The sequence below is a fragment of the Centroberyx affinis genome, unplaced genomic scaffold (genome assembly GCF_046629955.1).
Source record: "Centroberyx affinis isolate AG114_WGS23_722 - 3 ecotype Tasmania unplaced genomic scaffold, CSIRO-AGI_Caff_v1 ptg005309l_1, whole genome shotgun sequence".
Classification (NCBI taxonomy): domain Eukaryota; kingdom Metazoa; phylum Chordata; class Actinopteri; order Beryciformes; family Berycidae; genus Centroberyx; species Centroberyx affinis.
In genome coordinates, this window is record NW_027282647.1 from 25,001 (window position 1) to 43,428 (window position 18,428).

At 41.1% G+C, this 18,428-nt stretch overlaps 1 protein-coding gene across 1 annotated transcript in view; it reads left to right on the forward strand.

Annotated features, from left to right (window-relative positions):
- LOC139667124 (breakpoint cluster region protein-like) overlaps positions 1–17,839 on the forward strand; it is a gene marked incomplete at its 3' end in the record, with an annotated part of 29,687 nt that extends 11,848 nt beyond the window's left edge. The window contains exons 4-12 of the mRNA XM_071546539.1: positions 1,475–1,582; positions 5,000–5,060; positions 5,512–5,564; positions 6,186–6,326; positions 14,440–14,561; positions 15,431–15,596; positions 16,619–16,738; positions 17,257–17,332; positions 17,735–17,839. Of these exons, the coding sequence (XP_071402640.1) occupies positions 1,475–1,582; positions 5,000–5,060; positions 5,512–5,564; positions 6,186–6,326; positions 14,440–14,561; positions 15,431–15,596; positions 16,619–16,738; positions 17,257–17,332; positions 17,735–17,839 (952 nt within the window). The remainder of the gene's footprint in view (positions 1–1,474; positions 1,583–4,999; positions 5,061–5,511; positions 5,565–6,185; positions 6,327–14,439; positions 14,562–15,430; positions 15,597–16,618; positions 16,739–17,256; positions 17,333–17,734) is intronic.
- Positions 17,840–18,428: the final 589 nt, after the last annotated feature.

An 18,428-nucleotide genomic window follows, 5' to 3' on the forward strand; every position in this document is an offset into this window, starting at 1 on the left:
TATGGATCGGTCTCCTTCCGTTTGTTCATTGGTTCATTTGTTGGTTCATTTCTCAGACACTGCTGATTGGATGTTGACAAAACTAAGGGGGAATGATACATCTCATGACTGCATTGTGACATTTTAAAATTTATACTGGCCCAAAGCAAAGCTCTACACTGTTTGTTTTTTCATCCAAGTGTCATCCATGAAATCTCAGATATCGCTGCTCAGATTTTGAAGAAACTTGTGGAATGATGCATCTCACCGTCAGACCTGGGTCAAATAATTATTTGAAATATGAAAGTTTGGTTTAGTCAACATGAAGTACCACTTTACCTTTTAGTACAATTCTGTTTTTTGAAAGTTATCAGTATTTTGGCTTTCAGACAACATTTTCGATTCGATTCGATTGATTTGGCCTGGGACTCCACCCATCTGGCCCTCTAAAGCAGGGTGAGACGAATGCTGCAAAACAAGAAAAAGTATTTACAAATATTTGACCCAGGTCTGCTCGCCATATTGCATTTCAGTATTTTCTAAATTACACTGAGAAGGCCAGGGAGGGGGAGGGGGGGCTACATTTGTCAATCATTTGTCCATGTGTCACACAGTATCTCAGACACCGCTGACTGCATTTTGACAAAACATGGGGAGATGATGCGTTTCCCCAGTGCTCTCCAGCATTTTCACAATTATACTGATTGGCCCAATGGGGTGCTGCAATTACAGGTCAAAATAAGGTGACATATTTGTTACTGATTGGTACTGTTGCCTTGTTTTCCTGTTTGAATGATATTGGCCTCCATCTGTCAGGCTGTATGTGTCCTTTGTGTGTGTGTGTGTGTGTGTGTTTGTTTGGTGCGTAATCTGTGCTTTTATCGGCTTATTGAGTGCTAATATCAAAATAAGACTATAAAACACAGAGAAATTGTCTCTTATTAAGACTGTTCTTTTCAACGCTTGAGGAAAAAGGTGATTTTTTTTATAGGGTTATGTTTCTATTAGTAGAGTTGTGTTATGGGTAGGGAAAGATTTAAATTCAGGAATTAAGTGGTGAAGGTTAAGATTAGACAGTAGTTTAGGGGACCCTTAAGGTGTTTGTGTTTGTCTGTATGTGTGTGTGTGTGTGTGTGCTGACTGTCTGGCTGAAAGTCCTATTTGTTGTTTTCATTTGCTGTTACCGTCATTACAGCGAAGTGTTCAGTGAGAGAGCCCAGGGGAATGAAACTGTCATTTCTAATGTTTGCCAGCTATTTACGTCACTCCCCACAATACAGGAGCAGGATTCTCTAACTATAATAAGTAGAGAGTGACAGCCAATATTACCTTAACTGTATTAATTACTTCTTTGGATCCAGGCGATGAATGGCAGGCAGGACAATTTCTTTACTGAAGAGCATTTCAACACTTCTGGTCTGTCAGTTTTTGATGTTAACGTTACATCCCTCTTATCTTCCTTTTCTCTCTCTCTCTCTCTCTCTCCCTGCACCAGGCCAGCCAGCTAGGTGTTTACCGGGCCTTTGTGGACAACTATGAGCTGGCTGTGGAGACGGCGGAGAAATGCTGCCAGGCTAACACACAGTTTGCTGAAATCTCTGAGGTGAGTGTGGGAGGGAAGGGAACTGCCAGCAAGGTAGAGCAGGAATGCTAGGTTGTTTGGGGAAACTTCTGCTGTAAATGGGGGAATAGGCATGAAGGCAAAAAGGCTAAAAGTACAGGCTAAAACAAAGTACAGGGTGAGAAGGAGGGACTTAACCTGGTGGGACTGAAGATTTCCCCCCAAGTTTTGAAGTATTTTATACTGTTACTTTTGTCTCTACCAATGAAGAATCAAGTGGGCTGCCTCACTGAGGAAGTGTTATTAATAAACCTTAATGACTCACTGCCTGTTTTAGATGTAGGGTGATAGGAAATAGAGTTTGGATGGACAGGGAAAGCTTTTATAGTCGGGAGGGAGCACAACCTCCTACTACAGTTGTAGTCATCATGTCACCACTGTGGACTGCACTCACTCCATTCAACAATGAACTGCTGTTGCGCCGAGGAGTACTTAAGATTAAAATTTTGTTCTCTTTTCAGCAGTCTGGAGACACAAGAAAAGGCCCATCAACCGGTCGTTTGACTGATACAAGATTTGTGTTACAGCGTGGCGATTCAATTACACTTTACAGCATGTGGAATATAAATCGAATGCAGTGGACATTGCAGTATCTTTGGGGGATAGATGCAGGATAAATGTATTGTGGACCGGAGGGCTTCTTCTCCCACTATAAGTGACAGTATAGATTTCCAGCTATGTAACTCTCCTAAAGAAAAAGCAGCACTTGCATTTCAGCCGACTCTCTTATGCAGAGCGAGCAAACCGAGCAGTTAGGGGTTCGGTTTCTGTCTCAAGGACGAGGCTGCTGCAGGGACTTAACCTGATTGCTCAGTTATGGGATGTTTTTCCCACCGATGCAAGATCAGTCAGCCAGACACTCATCCTCGACATACCAGTGCAGTCACATTTATTTGCAGTGCTAGAGTAGTATCTAAGATAAGAGCAAGTAACAGTTAATATATCAATTAATTTTCACACCTTACTTAATATTTGTTAAACTTCCACAATTCTTCCTTGTATTCAACAAGCTGATCATCTGACTGGCGATCTGCCCCGTTCATGTGAAGCCTTGTTTCTCCCAGATTTCAATTGGTAATGTAGAGTAAAAAGGATGCGTCATTTTAACACATCTGTGAGTCTTCTTTGGGACAACACACACTTGTATTACTTTTCAACACAAGATATGTTAATAACAACACATGTTGTTAAAATGTATTGTCATTAACATATGTTATGTTGAAAAGTAACTTGTGTGTGTTGTCCCAAAGAAGACACACAGATGTTTTAAAAATGACACATCCTTTCTAAGAGTACAGTGTGATTGGCCGATCACAGATCTGAGCTGATGACTGATTGAAGTGATGCATTTTACGTTACAGTCCCTCCTCACTGCTAGTCACTGCCTGGCAGATGTTCAGTTGTCCCTCCATAGTTTGTTCCAAGGTAACACCAAACGGCGCTCTCTCACCTCTTTGCAGCTGCAGTGGCTAATCTATGCATGAGAGAACTTACGTTTTGGAAATGATAACAAAACATTTTGGCAGCATACTATGTTCTGATACTGAAAACCAGCTAAGCTACCGGAGCCCTAGCAATATAGTAGAGTGGATCTATTCTTGTTGACAATACACTGAGTTAATGATGAGGTTAATCTAATTATTCCAGGACTGTAGTAGCTTCAACACACCTAGCTAGGTGTTTTGGGACTGTGCAGCATCTGGACGTGTTTCTAAAAACTCAGCTGGACAGTTTGGGAGAGAAAGGCATTGTTGCCCAGTCACAGGAGCAACAATGAAGGAGATGATTGTCTTACAGCAGAGTGTTAAAGTGTGTGTCAGGAACAGTTTTTGAGAGGTGATTTTCTCACTACGGCTGCATAGAAAGAGTCTACTTTGCGTCTACTTAACAGTTTTGTTCCTCATTTATTTGCAAAACCTCCTCCTATTATTCGCCCACACAGCTTTCATCCTTACACCACATTTGAATTTGAATGTTCTGAACTAAACATTTCAATACAAATTCAACCGTAGGCAAAATTTGTGTGTGTGTGTGTAGATTTTTGTGTCTGTTGCATGTGTGTGTCTGGGAGCTGTGCGGTTATCAGTGATGTGGAACAGCACAGTTTAGAGCCAGAGGTCGGTTAGTGTTTTCTCTTCTTGCTCCAAGAGCCCTCAGCCTGTTCTTATTCTCACCCCAGAGCAGGGAAATATGCTCAGTCTTACCTATTCACAGATAAGCCATGACAGCTTAATATATTTATACATTTATCCTGTCCCCAAACTCAGGTTTCCAACAGCCTCAAGGGCCCAGAGCAGTTGTTTTTAATCTTAACCATAAGGGACCTACATTTTAAAAGCATTTATTATAATGACCCAAACCTTATTTTGGAGCCTATTGTGTAGGCTAATATAATAAAATGGACCCTATTTTTGGATGACTAATCTACTCTATGGTGTCTTATTTAGCCAATTTTACAGGGAATTAGGAAAGTTTGAGCAGCATTACATTCCCCACCGAATATTCAGAGACCTCTTTTATTGTTCCATCAGTTCCAGTTTTTGAAAACCTATAGGCTTGGCCCAACTTGACTGAGACAGGCTCATTTCAGATATGAAGTTACATAACTACAACAATTAACTATGTAAACTGTGTGTTCAGGATGTTCAAAGAAAAGACCTGGCTTTGGGGGAAGTATTTAAATGATGAACTGTAAAACAGAGCAAATATACAAAATGCTTTATTGATTAGCATTAGCCTAGGTTTAAACATACATGCATAAATTAAACATACATGCAATCTTCATGGTTGAGGTTTCGGGGGCCTTGTTTTGTACATTTTGTATATTTTTATAAGCATTTGGCGATTTCTGATGAATCCTCAGTCTTTTATGAGGCTACTAGTTAGCACTGAGGCTGCTGTCTAGATGCAAGACAGGTAATCCATCATCGCGGGTTGTTAATGGCCTATGTAATGATGCATGACTTTGAGCCATCTGAGCAAGATGGTGGGGAGAGAAAACTGCTGAGGATGGCATAATTAATTGAGAACTGGACGACCTTAACTATAGCTACAGTGAGGTTAATAACCCGTGAGCCTGCTCAAACCGCTTAACCATACTGGACTGTACTGTGCTGGTCAGGTTGACCATCTACTGTGCAGGTTAGAGCTGTGCAGTGTGAACAGGAATTATCTGGACCAGCAGTGTTTGATAACAGATCGGACTACTGGTGATAAATTGTTCTCTGTACTTGCTAACTACAGTAGAACCAAACTAGTCAGCAGTTATATCTGTTCCAGCCTGAAGTTTAATAAGGTATACAGCTACTGTATGTGCAGAATAGCCTCCTCTTTTACTGGTTATTGAGTATACATAATACTTACAATACGTAATTTCACCTGCCTTCTCTCCCCATACAGAACCTGAAGGTGAGGAGCACCAAGGACTGTAAGGACCAGTCTGCCAAGAACTCTCTAGAGAGTAAGTCGCCTCATGTTGTATTTTTCTTGAACCATTAGACCATAATTGGACCATAATTACTTAATTAATTAAGTATTGTCTAGGTGTGTAATTGTTTGCCTGGATCTCAATACCAACCATACGACAGGAAATTACTTGGAAGCACAGGGAGAGGTCACATCCCCCTGGTTCACACAAATTGTGACATACATCCCTTTATTTTAGGGGGAATTTGTCAGAATACAATTTTTCAAACATTGTACTTTTTTAATTAATGTAATGCTTTTGGAAAAAAAATTTGACCTGCTTCTCATTGGTATTTTTTTTTTTTTCATATATTAAAATGATTTATTTCTGTCTGTAATAATGTACACAATGTGCATACTAGTGTGAGATGTGCTTTAAAGCTCAAAGTACTTCAGTGACATAAACATAGTAATTCAGGTCCATTTCTCTCCTTGCTTATTCACAGCTTTGCTGTATAAACCAGTGGACAGAGTGACGCGCAGCACGCTGGTGCTTCATGTGAGTATGAGTGAGCAGTGATGCATTGACTCTTCTACATTTTCCCTGTTTTTCCTTTGTTTTGTTTTCGTTTTCGTTTTTTCTTTTTTAGGATAAAAATGTTATCGGTTTATATTTCAGTATTCCGTACAAATCCTGTGTGTCACCAACTCCATTTTAAATTTTATCTTTAGACTTTTTAGTTTAAGTTTCCATGAAAGGGTCAAAAATAAATACAGTATTAATCGTGAACACTAGATATGTGCTAGTATCTGAGTCTGAGTTTTGGCTTTGAATTTCTAAGAGAGAGAGTGAGGCTAAGAAATGCTTGGTTTTGTCACTGGCCTCCAATGGAAAAGAGGGACTGGAGAAGGACTGAATTGTTTATGCAACTAAAAAAACAGGAGCATGCTTGAATGTGCAATATCTTTAATGCCAATACATGCTTAATACTCTGTAATATGTACTGTACAGTATATTTTTATATGCATATGTTTGTGTGTGAACGCATGTACCCGGATATGTTTGTTTGTGTGTCTATATGCTCTTGCGTCCTACCAGTTCTTAATCTATACCTGTGTGTGTGTGTGTGTGTGTGTGTGTGTGTGTGTGTGTGTGTGTGTGTGTGTGTGTGTGTTGTAGGACCTGCTCAAACACACACCCTGCAGTCACCCGGACCACCCCCTGCTGCAGGACGCCTTGCGGATCTCCCAGAACTTCCTGTCCAGCATCAACGAGGAGACCACGCCCCGACGCCAGTCCATGACTGTCAAGAAGGGAGAGGTGAGGAATGTGTGTGTGTGTGAGTCATATTACATATTTGTCTACATTTGTATTTTTGCCTGTATGCGTGTAGCAATTATTTGACTTATTTGTATATTTTCTGACTTTGCAACTTTAAACCCAACACTAATAACCGAAGTCATGAACGCTGCCCTGTAAGTGACCTCCTAGTCATCGCCAAATGAGTGTACGGCTGAATGGGGGTTCACCAATCTAGAGCCCACAGCAGAATCCATGCCCTTATATGGTAATAACAGGATCGCCTGGTTGAGGCCGTTTGTATGCGTTTGGGAGCTTCACTGTTTGCTCTCTCTCTCTCTAGTGGTTTGCCATGCCTCCATCACCCCTGACTCACACACACACACACACACACACACACACACACAACCCACCCCCCACCATCACTCTCATCCCTGGAGATGACTTGTCGCACATGAATGGATGTCTCTTGATTGATAGCTTGCGTGACACTGCCGTACATAATGCCTTGTAATGAGCCACTAGTCCGCTCTGACTGGCAGATTCCAAGTTAATTATTCATAAATGGAGGGTGGGGGGGGGGGGGGGGGAGTGGAGGGCCTGTGTCGGCTCCTCCCTCTGCTCACAGGGGGTCATTACCGCACCCTCGCCATACGCATGCACGCACACACACACACACATAATGTATTCTCTCACTCTGTGCCATTTGCTCTCCCTCTTGCGCTTACTCTCTTTTGCTTTTTAACATACACACCCAGACACGCACACACACACACATACACACACACACACACACACATCCTGCCCCACCTCCTATCCCCACAGGCCCCATTTTCAGCCCAGTCTGTCCAGACCTCCACACCAATCATCAAATATTGATAATAGATACATGAAAGCAGCACATGGAAATCAATGGGGCTCATTATATTGCACCTTACCATAGAGAGTCTATGAATATGCTTGAGGCTTTTGTCTGCATTTTATCCCATGAGCTGCAACATGTAACACCCCTATCATCAATGATTACTGTTACCCGGAGAAGTGAGATGCAGATTTTGGTTGCCTCTGTTTGAGCATATGATATGGTAATAACTGAACCATTTCTAGCAGATACAGTGTGGCTTTAATTATGTAGTAGCCAGTGCCTGGGTTCAATCCCCCGTGTCAGCAAACCTCCACCCAGCTGAAGTGTCCTTGAAACCTCCTCCATACCTGACCCTCTGCTCTGACCTCCCTGTGGCGGTGGGGGAAGCGATATCCATGCATATTACAAATATAATGTCGACAGCTAAACATTTTCTTTGTTGGGAGATGTCCAAGGCGAGACTCAGGATGGTGATAACAACGATGGCAGAACTTAGTAAATGAGGAGCCCTCGTTTCTGTCCATGTTATCAAGTGGCGATCAAACTTAATCTCAGGACTCTCAAACTTTCAACACAGTTTTTCTCACAGCTAGCAGTGCTTTCGCAGGATTTGCGTAGGCATATCTGTCCAGATTTAATCCATTTGTAGATTACTATTTGAGTAGCTGATTGTGATTCATACACAGTAAATTTTCCAGTATTTATAAGTGTTGATTTTTAGTTTAGTTTTGAGTATTTGGAGTTGATTGTCCACTCATAGAGCTGATATGGCTCTGGGGTGGCTCAGAAGTGTTAAATTAATACTAATGGGTGTGTGGACTTATATAAGCAGTGTTAATTTGACAGAGTTAAAGTTTGCTGTGTACAGCCTAGCTACAGTGCAGAGGATGGGGAATGCTTTGGCAACATGACTTGGCAGAAAACCTTTGATACTAATTTCCCTGGAGAAATTTGGGGGCCTAGTTTAATCTGTGACTCAGTCTTTCAGTCGACCCTGACCCAGTCTTTTGTGGTCCCTTTGATTGGTAAAATGCTGTTTAGAGGAGGTGAGAAAGATGAAATGGTGCAAGTGATAGAGGAGGAAGAGGATTGCAGTGCTTATTTACAGTGTGAACAGCAACTAGAAATCTCTATTGTTCCACGGAGCAGTGCAGGAATGAGGGGGCGCCGAACCCTCATTCTTTCCTTTCGTGACTATACATTAGCAAGTAACCTGTAGTTTGTTCAGTGGAGGCATGCAGGAGCAGAGCAGTGCAAGTGGCCCCCAGGGGCACTGGCCCGGCCAGATGGGGGGGACAAACAGAAGCTGCTTAATTAAAATGCAAATGAGGGTGCTGCCTGAATCTGAATTCATCTCCTTTCTCTGCTTTGTTTGCCTTTGGGAAAGATATGCTCCTGATGTGAGTGTGTGTGTCTCATTATGTACTATAGTAGTGATGCACATACACACACACACACACATACACATGCACGACTTTCATCTCTCTCTCTTCTTTATTTCTCTCTCTTTCTCTGTCTCCCTCTCTCTTATCTCTCATCACACAAACACACTCGCTTACACACACACATACACACACTGTTTTACACATACACAACAACAGAACATAAAGACGCATTAAAACACAGGCACACTCACACACATACATACAAATTACACAAACTCAGACTGCATGTGCACACTCATGCAATACGATGCACATCACACACACACAACACACACACACACACACACCCCTGTAAGCGGCTGTGTGTGGACGCCGAGAGAGCACAGAAGCCCCTCCAAGCATGTACTCTAAATATAGATGTAGATCTTTTGTAAATTCATGCCATTACCCGCACACACGTACTCAGCGAGGCTCTTCCAGGAGTCGGTCAATATTTAATCGGCGTTCTGTGCTGTCAGCGCGCTCGGCCTGGCGTCGCTCTCTTTCTACAGTGGAGCTGATGTTCCAGTCAGCTATTATGAGAGATGGACAAAGTCATATTTCTCCTAGTGGCTGTCCGGTATTCTGAAAATGTCATCTGATGCGCTGAGACAGCTTGTTTGTTAAGGATGTCTTTTCCCCAGTAGGACAGAAAAGCAGCAGCATAAGCGTATTTTTAAATTTATCAGATTATTCTCTTAGGGAAAGTAGATCCCAGAGAGCCTTGACTGGAATATTTGTCCGTATCCAAATGTAAAACAATGGGACTTATTTGATTGGGCATAAAACACAGTATCTACACACATTCAGTCAGTGCCTGTCAAATCATTCAGTCAGTGTGAAATGAATAAAAATCATGAGAATAGCAGTATTTATTGTGTGCGTACCCATTATTTTTCTTTAGTCAAGTTTATCTACTGTTCTGAAATGAAGCGGAATATTCATACGCTCTTAATTATCATTTGATTCAGTGTAAATGCCCAATCCAGTCATTAAGGATTTGTAATGACAGCTTTGAATTTGCAGGTAAACAAACAGATGTGATTGTGTCCAGTGTTTGGGTGGCCGGTCTCGCGTTTATCCCCACACAATGTGATTCACACACACTCTCACACAGCTAGGGGCTTGTAAACCCTTAATCTATCTGTTATCCCTCCCTTTATCTTATCTTCTTATTATGAGATCAATGGAGGAGAGGATTAACACTGTGGCCTGATGGGCAGTGTAGTTTCTCAGTGGGTCATTTTGAGTCCAGTTCACTTACCTACAATATTAATAGATATCCAATAGCTCCTACGTAACACAGAAGTGCATCATCTAATCTCTTGCCTCTTCCTCCCTTAAAACTTGCTTTGGGCAAACATGAATGGCCCTTCACTGAACTCCCCAGGGCTGATGAGACAGTGTTAGTAGTTGGGCAATTAAGGGGCTTTCTGGGCAATAATCCAACCTAATCTATTGCTGTACTTTCTGTTTGATAATCCAGTCCAATATTAGAATTTGCTGCAGCCTTGTCCTGATCTCCATAGGATCTGTTATCTTATTGGATCACTTCCTAGCCCCGTACAGAGCAGGACCAACACAGTCCCGGGCTTCATTTGATCATGTATTTTGAAAGGGATGAAGTCTCCTTAAATATGCATGAATTACTTGCAGAAAATTCTGATTTTGGTTCAATTTCGGTTCAGATTTTTTCCCCCGTCTTTAATGAAATGAAAAATATCAACAAACACTATGTTCATTTAAATGAGTAAATAAATGTTAATGCATGTACTTTTTTTAATATATTTCTATGAAATGAGAAATCTTTGGGGGCTTTTTCTCATAATGACATGCTCCCCTTCTGGCCATATATTTAATCAACTTCTCCTTGATGTACAGTATAGCCACCAGATATCACATTCTGCTTTTATCTTTTAGAATTGGTAATTTACAGAAGACGCCCTCAATATATATTTACCTCTTTTCTTTTATGAAAGAAAAAAATGCATCTGTAAATTATTATAATTTAATAATTAGCATTTAACAATATAAGAAATATTTGTACTTTGAACTGTATTTTGAACTGGCTAAATATCTTTGTAATAGAAGATTTTTCTTCAAACATGGTGCCTCACCTATAAGAAGTATTCCACTCTGTTTAATAAAAGACTATTGACTTGGTATTTGTCGGGCCTCAGGTCAGTTCAGTTAATATTTGTAAAAGTGATCATCTCTCCCAAAGCTAGTAACCCTAAAACCAATACTCTCATCTGTAATGTCACGAATGTACAATCTGGAGTTACTGAAAACGAAGAATGTTTTGCTTTTACACGGTGATAAACTTCAGTTTAAAGCAGTGATAACCAGTTTGAACCAGAAAATGTGGATGAAATATTATATAAATATGTATGCATGGCTTTACTGCATGGCTTAAGATACAGTATCTCTCATCCATACAGTTGTATGCTGTATTTGACACCAGAGTGACATGCCAAAACTCAGATAGAGCAGCTAGCAGAGTGACTGAAGCCATCTCTCACTCAAACTACATGTCCTAAATATAGACTGACATGACTGCATGCAGATTGACAGAACCAAGCCAAGACAGTCTTATTTTACACTCTAGTTAGAAAATATCCTTAGGGGATTATACTACATGTTGTATGTCTTTATAAATATGCCGTTCCCATGGCATCAAAGACCCAAGCCCAAAGATGTAGACTGAAAGATGTGCATGTATGCTGCAGCCATGTAAATACTTACCAGTGGCTCATTAGAGCAACCACTTTCAAACTTTGTTTCTCAATCTATGGCTTGTGACACAAACTGGGTCAGAGGAATATATCTGGATAGTCTGGACCCAAAGGAAAGAGTCTTGACAACCTCTGCTATTCATATTTTTCAGTTTTTTTTGTGGGATCTCATCAGTATATTGTGTGTGGACTGGCACATATTGCTTCCCTTTTGCTCTTCCATTCCAAGCAATTGCCATTAGAAACAAATGTCAGATCGACAGATAAAAAGCAGCTCATGTGGAAGATATCTATCACAGGCCGTCATCATGGAAAGCTTCATTATCTAGCTAGTAATGAATAATTATATCCGCCATTGGGAATTAGATCTCCATCATATCCTTAGCTGGGGGATCAGGACATGATTTTAATCTGCTGTAGGATCTGTGTGCGTATGTGTGTGCGTGTGTGTGTGTGTGTGTGTGTGTGTGCATGTGTGTGTGCATGAGCAGATGCCTTAACAGCACATCCCTGCAGTGGAGCTGGTTTGATGATGTGTCACATTTCTTGGTGTCTAAGAAGCTGCAGTAGGAGATCTCTTCCAACAGGGTTCATCTCTCTCTCTCTCTCTCTCTAGTTTCTCTCTCTCGGTCTGCCTCTCTCACACACACACACACAAACTTACTTTGTCTCATACACATACTCAAGCTCTCTCATCTTTCTCTTTCACACACTCTTACTCTTTGTAATTCTCTCTCTCTCTCTCTCTCTCTCTCTCTCTCTCTCTCTCTCTCTCTCTCTCTCTCTCTCTCTCTCTCTCTCTCTCTCTCTCTCTCTCTCTCTCTCTCTCTCTCTCTCTCTCTCTCTCTCTCTCTCCACTGTCTCATTCTCTCTCATACACACACTCAAGCTCTCTCTGTCTTTCACTTTCTCACACGTCTTCTAATTTCTCACACTCTCTAATTTTCTCTTTCTCTCTCTCTCTCTCTCTCTATCTCGTTCTCTCTCTGCATTACACACACACACACACACACACAAGCAAGCACACACTGAGTGATGCAGCACAACCCTGCACTTTACTGGTGGAGGTGTGAAGACGTAAACCTCACCTCCACCGGCTGAATCTCCCCTTCACCAGTATTTTTCAGCAGTGACAATAACTGTGTGTTCAGGAGAGCCGTGGCACAGGGGGATCAAGATTGAGGGAAGGAGGGGGAGAAAGGAGGGGGAGAAAGGAGGGGGAGGCGGGGAGGGGACAGAGATGAGGATAGGGATATGATTGGCTGTGGACGATTGTGATGTCATGCTTCACGGCCTTGCTGCCAGGGCGTTGTGAGGTTGACTGGGCGGGGAGAGAGTGCCGGTGTGTGCCCGCCCCCCCCGGGAGGAGGGGGGTCACTGCTGGTGTCTGAAGCCCAGGAGTGGCCGTCCTGTGGAGAAAAAACAGATTTTGTTTATATTTAAATATAAAATGAATATGAATATAAAGCTAAACATAAATATAAAATGTGCATAAAAAGTGTGCACAGATATAGAACCTGGGAGAGCTGTAAGTATTGACCAAGACAAATCTTTTCAATGGATTGACTATAAAGTCTATAACATCCCCAAGTTTGCATATTGGTCATGAGCCCAGTATCTCTCATTATCCTTGTACTAACAAGTAAAAGTAAAGTAAGAAGTAAATCATCTCTGTGCGTTATACCTTTTTAAAAGCCTGATCCCACTAAATGTATCTATATTAAACACAATATTAAGCTAATTCAACTATAAATAATTATAATTAACTGTAAATAATATATAAATCAATGCAATCAAGTAATATGATCATGCGGAGTGGGTGAAATCAGTGTTCATTTGCAGAGTGAACTAAATCAAGACTTCAAAAAAACTTTTATTAAATTGAGGTCATCTGTTAATTTGTTTGCACACTTTGATCTGTGTGCACAAGTAAGGGCACAAATATGGGAAATATGTACAAGAGTCAACCCCTCCTGCCTAACCAGTTAATACCTCTTCCCACGGGTTGTACTAAAGGTATCAGCATATGTAGACAGAGTGTAGACCGTAAACCACTGAGTTGTGGTCTGACATTTGTCTGCTCCACAAAACTGTTTTGATGTCCATAGTTGAAAACGTGTTCTTTTCTTTGAAAAATGACATCACTGCCCCCTTTTGGCCAATTACAGTATTACATGCTACATTACAGACATCAGGGGTGCATCCCAAAGCTCCAAATGTATCTCCTCCTTTCCTCCACTACCTCCTTCTTCCCTCTGTGACCTGGAAATTGATGATGGTGCCTCAATGTTGCCTGCTGTCCCAATAGTGGAGATGAGACAAGCCTCTCCCGAAGTCTCCTTCAGTTAGGTTGCTCAGGTGTTTCCTTTCTACCAAGTCTTGTAAAATTTAGGGGGGGGGGGGGGTGACATCACTGTGAGCATGCCCAGAATATGATATCATTGACAAAACATGACAGGGGAATTACAAGCTCATAAATGTGAGTACAACAGTTTGCATAACTCACAATTACAGTTACAGTCAGTGCTATTTTCTAACTTTATAACATTATATAATAATAATTATAGTAATGGTATATTTTACGCTGGGGAGGAAACACCTGAGCATCCTCCGCCAAAGGAGACTTCAGAAGCAACTTCTCTGGTCTCCTCCATTATTAGGACAGCATGCAACATGGAGGCATCAACATCAGTTTCTAGGTCACAGAGGAAAGATGAGATAGAGATAGTGGAGGAAAGGAGGAGGTAGTACAGGAGAAGAGGAGTGCTTTCAGGAGCTTTGGGATCCGCCCACAGAAAGTGACTTTCCACTGCCATATTATGCTATAACCAGTTCCCCCCCATTAGTGAGACTGCCAGCTCACTCAAAATAATTGTCATATGTATGAGTTTCAATGGAGAGTCATTTGTTTTGCGGTCGAAATGCAGTTTCAAAGTTAAGTCCACCTGCCAAGAAAAAGGAAAATGTTGGTGCCAGCAGTTTTTGTGTGATGGGGTGCTGAAATGCCTCTTTACTGGCCTTAGACTGCAGTAATTGCCAGCTGTTGAGTTATTGACAGCACAGACTTTGTGTTAATGACCCGCTACTGTTGTCTGATGTTGTTGCCACAGAACCGGCAGCTGCTGAAGGACAGTTTCATGGTGGAGCTGGTGGAGGGAGCCAGGAAGCTGCGACATGTCTTCCTCTTCACTGATCTGCTGCTCTGCGCCAAGCTGAAGAAACAGATCGGAGGGTAAGAACTAGCAGATTCACTTTTTTTTTTTTGCATGTATTTGAAACTTAACAATGAGTGCAGCAGTAAAAAATAAGCTCAAATTCCTAAATGACCAACATTACAAGCAACCAGTAGTAAGGAGTTCAGTAGTGCAGAAGATGCTTGGATATTTCAAATCTTATATTACTTTGGTTCTAAGTCAGAATTCCTATAATACCCGAGCAAAGCTTTAAGGCCTTCCTTCATAATCCCTATTGCAAAAAGCTCTGCAGCTCGAAATTCATTTTCATTCTCTGGTATCAGTCTGTGGAAGTGAGAGCATTACCATAGAGATATAACACTGTTATATCTCTATGAGCATTACTCTCTAGCGCCAGTGATCTGCTATCTATTGTCAGATTATAATTTTCTTCTCTCTCTCTTGATGCACTTTCTGACCCGAAACTCCCCACATTGTCCCAAATGAAAGCGCAAATCTTATTTGGACTGCGGATGACAGTATAGTCACATTTTAATAGCAGTGGAATGAGTCATCACCACAAATTTGACAGCCATACGTCAATAAGAAAATCCTACATGTTGGGTTAATAATACCATAGTGGTATCACAATTTGTAGTATATAATGTCATTCAAAATTTCCCTTTATATCCTATTGAATTTTTGTGACTTTGTGTATCATCCATAAATAGAATTAACCTACTTTTCTCTGTCCCAAATGCTAAGAAGTCTTGGTTCAAAACTGTTATTGTATTTTACTCTCCTGTCCACCTCCTCCCTTTTCTACCTCTTTCACTTCGTGCTTGCTCACCATCTCTGCCCCTCTCCCCCTTCCTCCTCTCCTCTGTCCCCCTCCCCTCTTTTCTCTTTTCCCCCCACCCCACTGCAGTAAAAGCCAGCAGTATGACAGTAAGTGGTACATCCCCCTGTCGGAGCTGACCTTCCAGGGCCCCGAGGAGACGGAGCCCCTCACCATCCCTCAGGTCCCTGATGAAGAGCTGGACGCCATGAAGGTCAAGATCTCCCATCTCCGCAGTGAGATTCAGAGAGAGAAGGTAGCGTGGATACCTTCACAAATCATACACAAATCCTATTCGGACACGGTAACAGACAGAGACATAGACAAAGAGAGACACACAGGAATATGCAAACACATTCGCAGATACAAAAGGCACAGACAGATATCACAAATGTCATTGTCAGTCTTGTTTTCAGACTGACCATCATGTGTTTTTTTGTTTATCCAATGGGTTTTGAAAGGGTTTCATAGGCTTTAGGGGGTCGTAGAATTGTAATCCTTCAATTGAAATTAAAACATGAAAATGAGTAATGACGTTCTCACACAACAACATTGATTTGCTTTGAGCTCATTTATTTTATTTATTTAACCTTTATTCTACCAGGCAGGTCACTTATTTACACAGAAGGCCTGGCGAGAGGTTAGCCTCTTGGGAGAGAGGTGAAGGGATAAAATAAAAAATTCAGACATACAAACATTCAACATCAACAAACAATATTACCATAAACAACAGGCAGTAATGTACCTCCTACCTGAAGAACAAGATCCAGAGAGAGAGAGAGAGGGAGGGAATGGTGGATTTACTGTATAGAGGGAGGCACAAACACACACACATGAATAGGGACGGGACAATACGCTTATCTCACGATTCAATGCACAATATGGGGTTCATGATTCGATACAACCACGATACGATGTGATAAATAAAAGTTGACAACAAAGTCTGACTGTGCAGAATTATGTTTATTTCTGAGCCACAAATCATTCTAGCAATGGCATTGGCTTGCTAGAATGTAAACAACAATTTAAAAATGTCATTACAAAGTGCAAATAATATAATTTGGATGTAGAGTTTGTGAAACTGTGATGGGCAAACCGTCTCTTTTGTGATTACTACAGCAGAATAAAATAGAGCTAATATCCAGATTAATTTATCTTTCCCACGATACATATTGTCACATTTTTGTATTGCCATATATTGAATTTTGATATACCGTCCCATCCCTACACATGAACACACGCACACACGCCTTCATGCTTTCACCTGTGTGGTTTCAGAGAGCCAACAAGGGTTCGAAGGTGATCGACCGACTCAGGAAGAAGCTGTCTGAACAGGAGTCTCTGCTGCTGCTAACCTCCCCCAGCATGGCGCTCCGAGTCCACAACAGGAACGGCAAGGTCAGTGACGGTCCTCCTGCTCCCAATCCACTGAGGACATCGTTTTCTAACTTTAGCTGCTTCTGTTTCTCTCTCCTCTTCGTCATTTACCCCCTTCATCCTCCTCTTGCTCCTCTTTCCAGCTCCTCCTTCATCTTTCTTCTCATTTTTACCACTTTGTTGTCCTCCTCCCTCCTCATTCCCAGCACCTCCTCCTTACCTTTATTCTTCTTACCTGTCTCATATTGACATCACTTAGCAGACTTTGTAATCAGTGTGGAGCAATTGGTATATCATATCTTACATCTTAAAGAGCTGTTGGAACAAGAATACAAAAGTTTGAGTCTTGAGTTTGCATTTATAGAAATGATAAGAAAAGAAAAAGAAATAAAAGAAAAGTTACAGTACATGCATACAGTATATACTGTATACTGTCCTGTTTCTCCTTGTTATACAATCTCCCTTTTTTTTCCCTCTCCCCCTGTTCCTCTCCTGCTTCTCCTCATATTAAGGGTAGATGTTTTTTTTGTGTGTTTCAGAGTTACATTTTCCTGATTTCATCCGACTATGAACGTGCTGAATGGAAGGAGATGATCAAGGAACAGCAGAAGAAATGTAAGGCTCTCAGAAATACTGAATATGTTGTACAGTTGTCAGTGTGCTGCAGAAACCCGCAGAAAGTGATTTTTTTTTTATTTTAGAAAAACGGTTCCCATTGATAGTCATACATTTTTGACGTTTTACAATGTATTTTAAAGGCTTTGGATTCATCCTAGGTACATGAAACATTTTCAGTACATCTTGGATGGGGGAAGGACTATTATTTTAAAGATGCATATAAAAACATATAAAAAAAAAAGTTGTTTATTTCATTTATTTAGTTGTTTTATATTCTATGTGGCCCCAGGAAGAGCTAAAACAATGAATACGTGATTTCAGTCAGACGCAGGCTCTCTTGCATATATAATATATGTTGCATTGTTACCCTGACATGTAAATCCATGATCTTCCCTCAAGGTTTTAAAAGTTTCTCCTTGACTTCCATGGAGCTGCAGATGCTGACCAACTCCTGTGTCAAGCTGCAGACTGTCCACCACATTCCACTTACTATCAACAAAGAAGGTAAGGTACTGGGAGTTAACGTGTGTGGTGTGTGACATACTGTGTATATATACAGTATATATGAATTTGTTTATTTTAAAATAGTTTCTTTTTAACACACACAAATAATCTGATTCGTTTTGTTGATTAGTTATATCTAGGTAGGCTCATTCTCTGTAAAGTCCTTTGAGACAGGGCTATATCAATAAATCCACTTGAACTTGAAATAGTGTTTAAAAAAAAAAAGGAATCAACGTTTTTATTATCATACTCAGTTCCCTGAGTTTTCTCAACTCAAAGAAAGTACTGTTCTACTAACGCTGTCACATTCTGGATTTAGAGGAAATGTTGTAGTATGGGGTTGTAGGCTGTATGTATTGATGTATGGTTATGCTTTGATGCTTTGATCCTTTTTTTTGCTTCCACTTCTTGGTTGGCAGCTCTGTTACAAACCATAGAGTGTAGAAGAAATTGTCATGGACTGTAATGATGATTGATAGTCATGGTTGTGCTGAGGAGCAAAAGTAGGCAGAGGTTTATGCTGCGTGTGATGTACTGTGCAGCACTTTTTTATGCCTTCCTTCCACGTATGACACCGCTCCAAAATAAA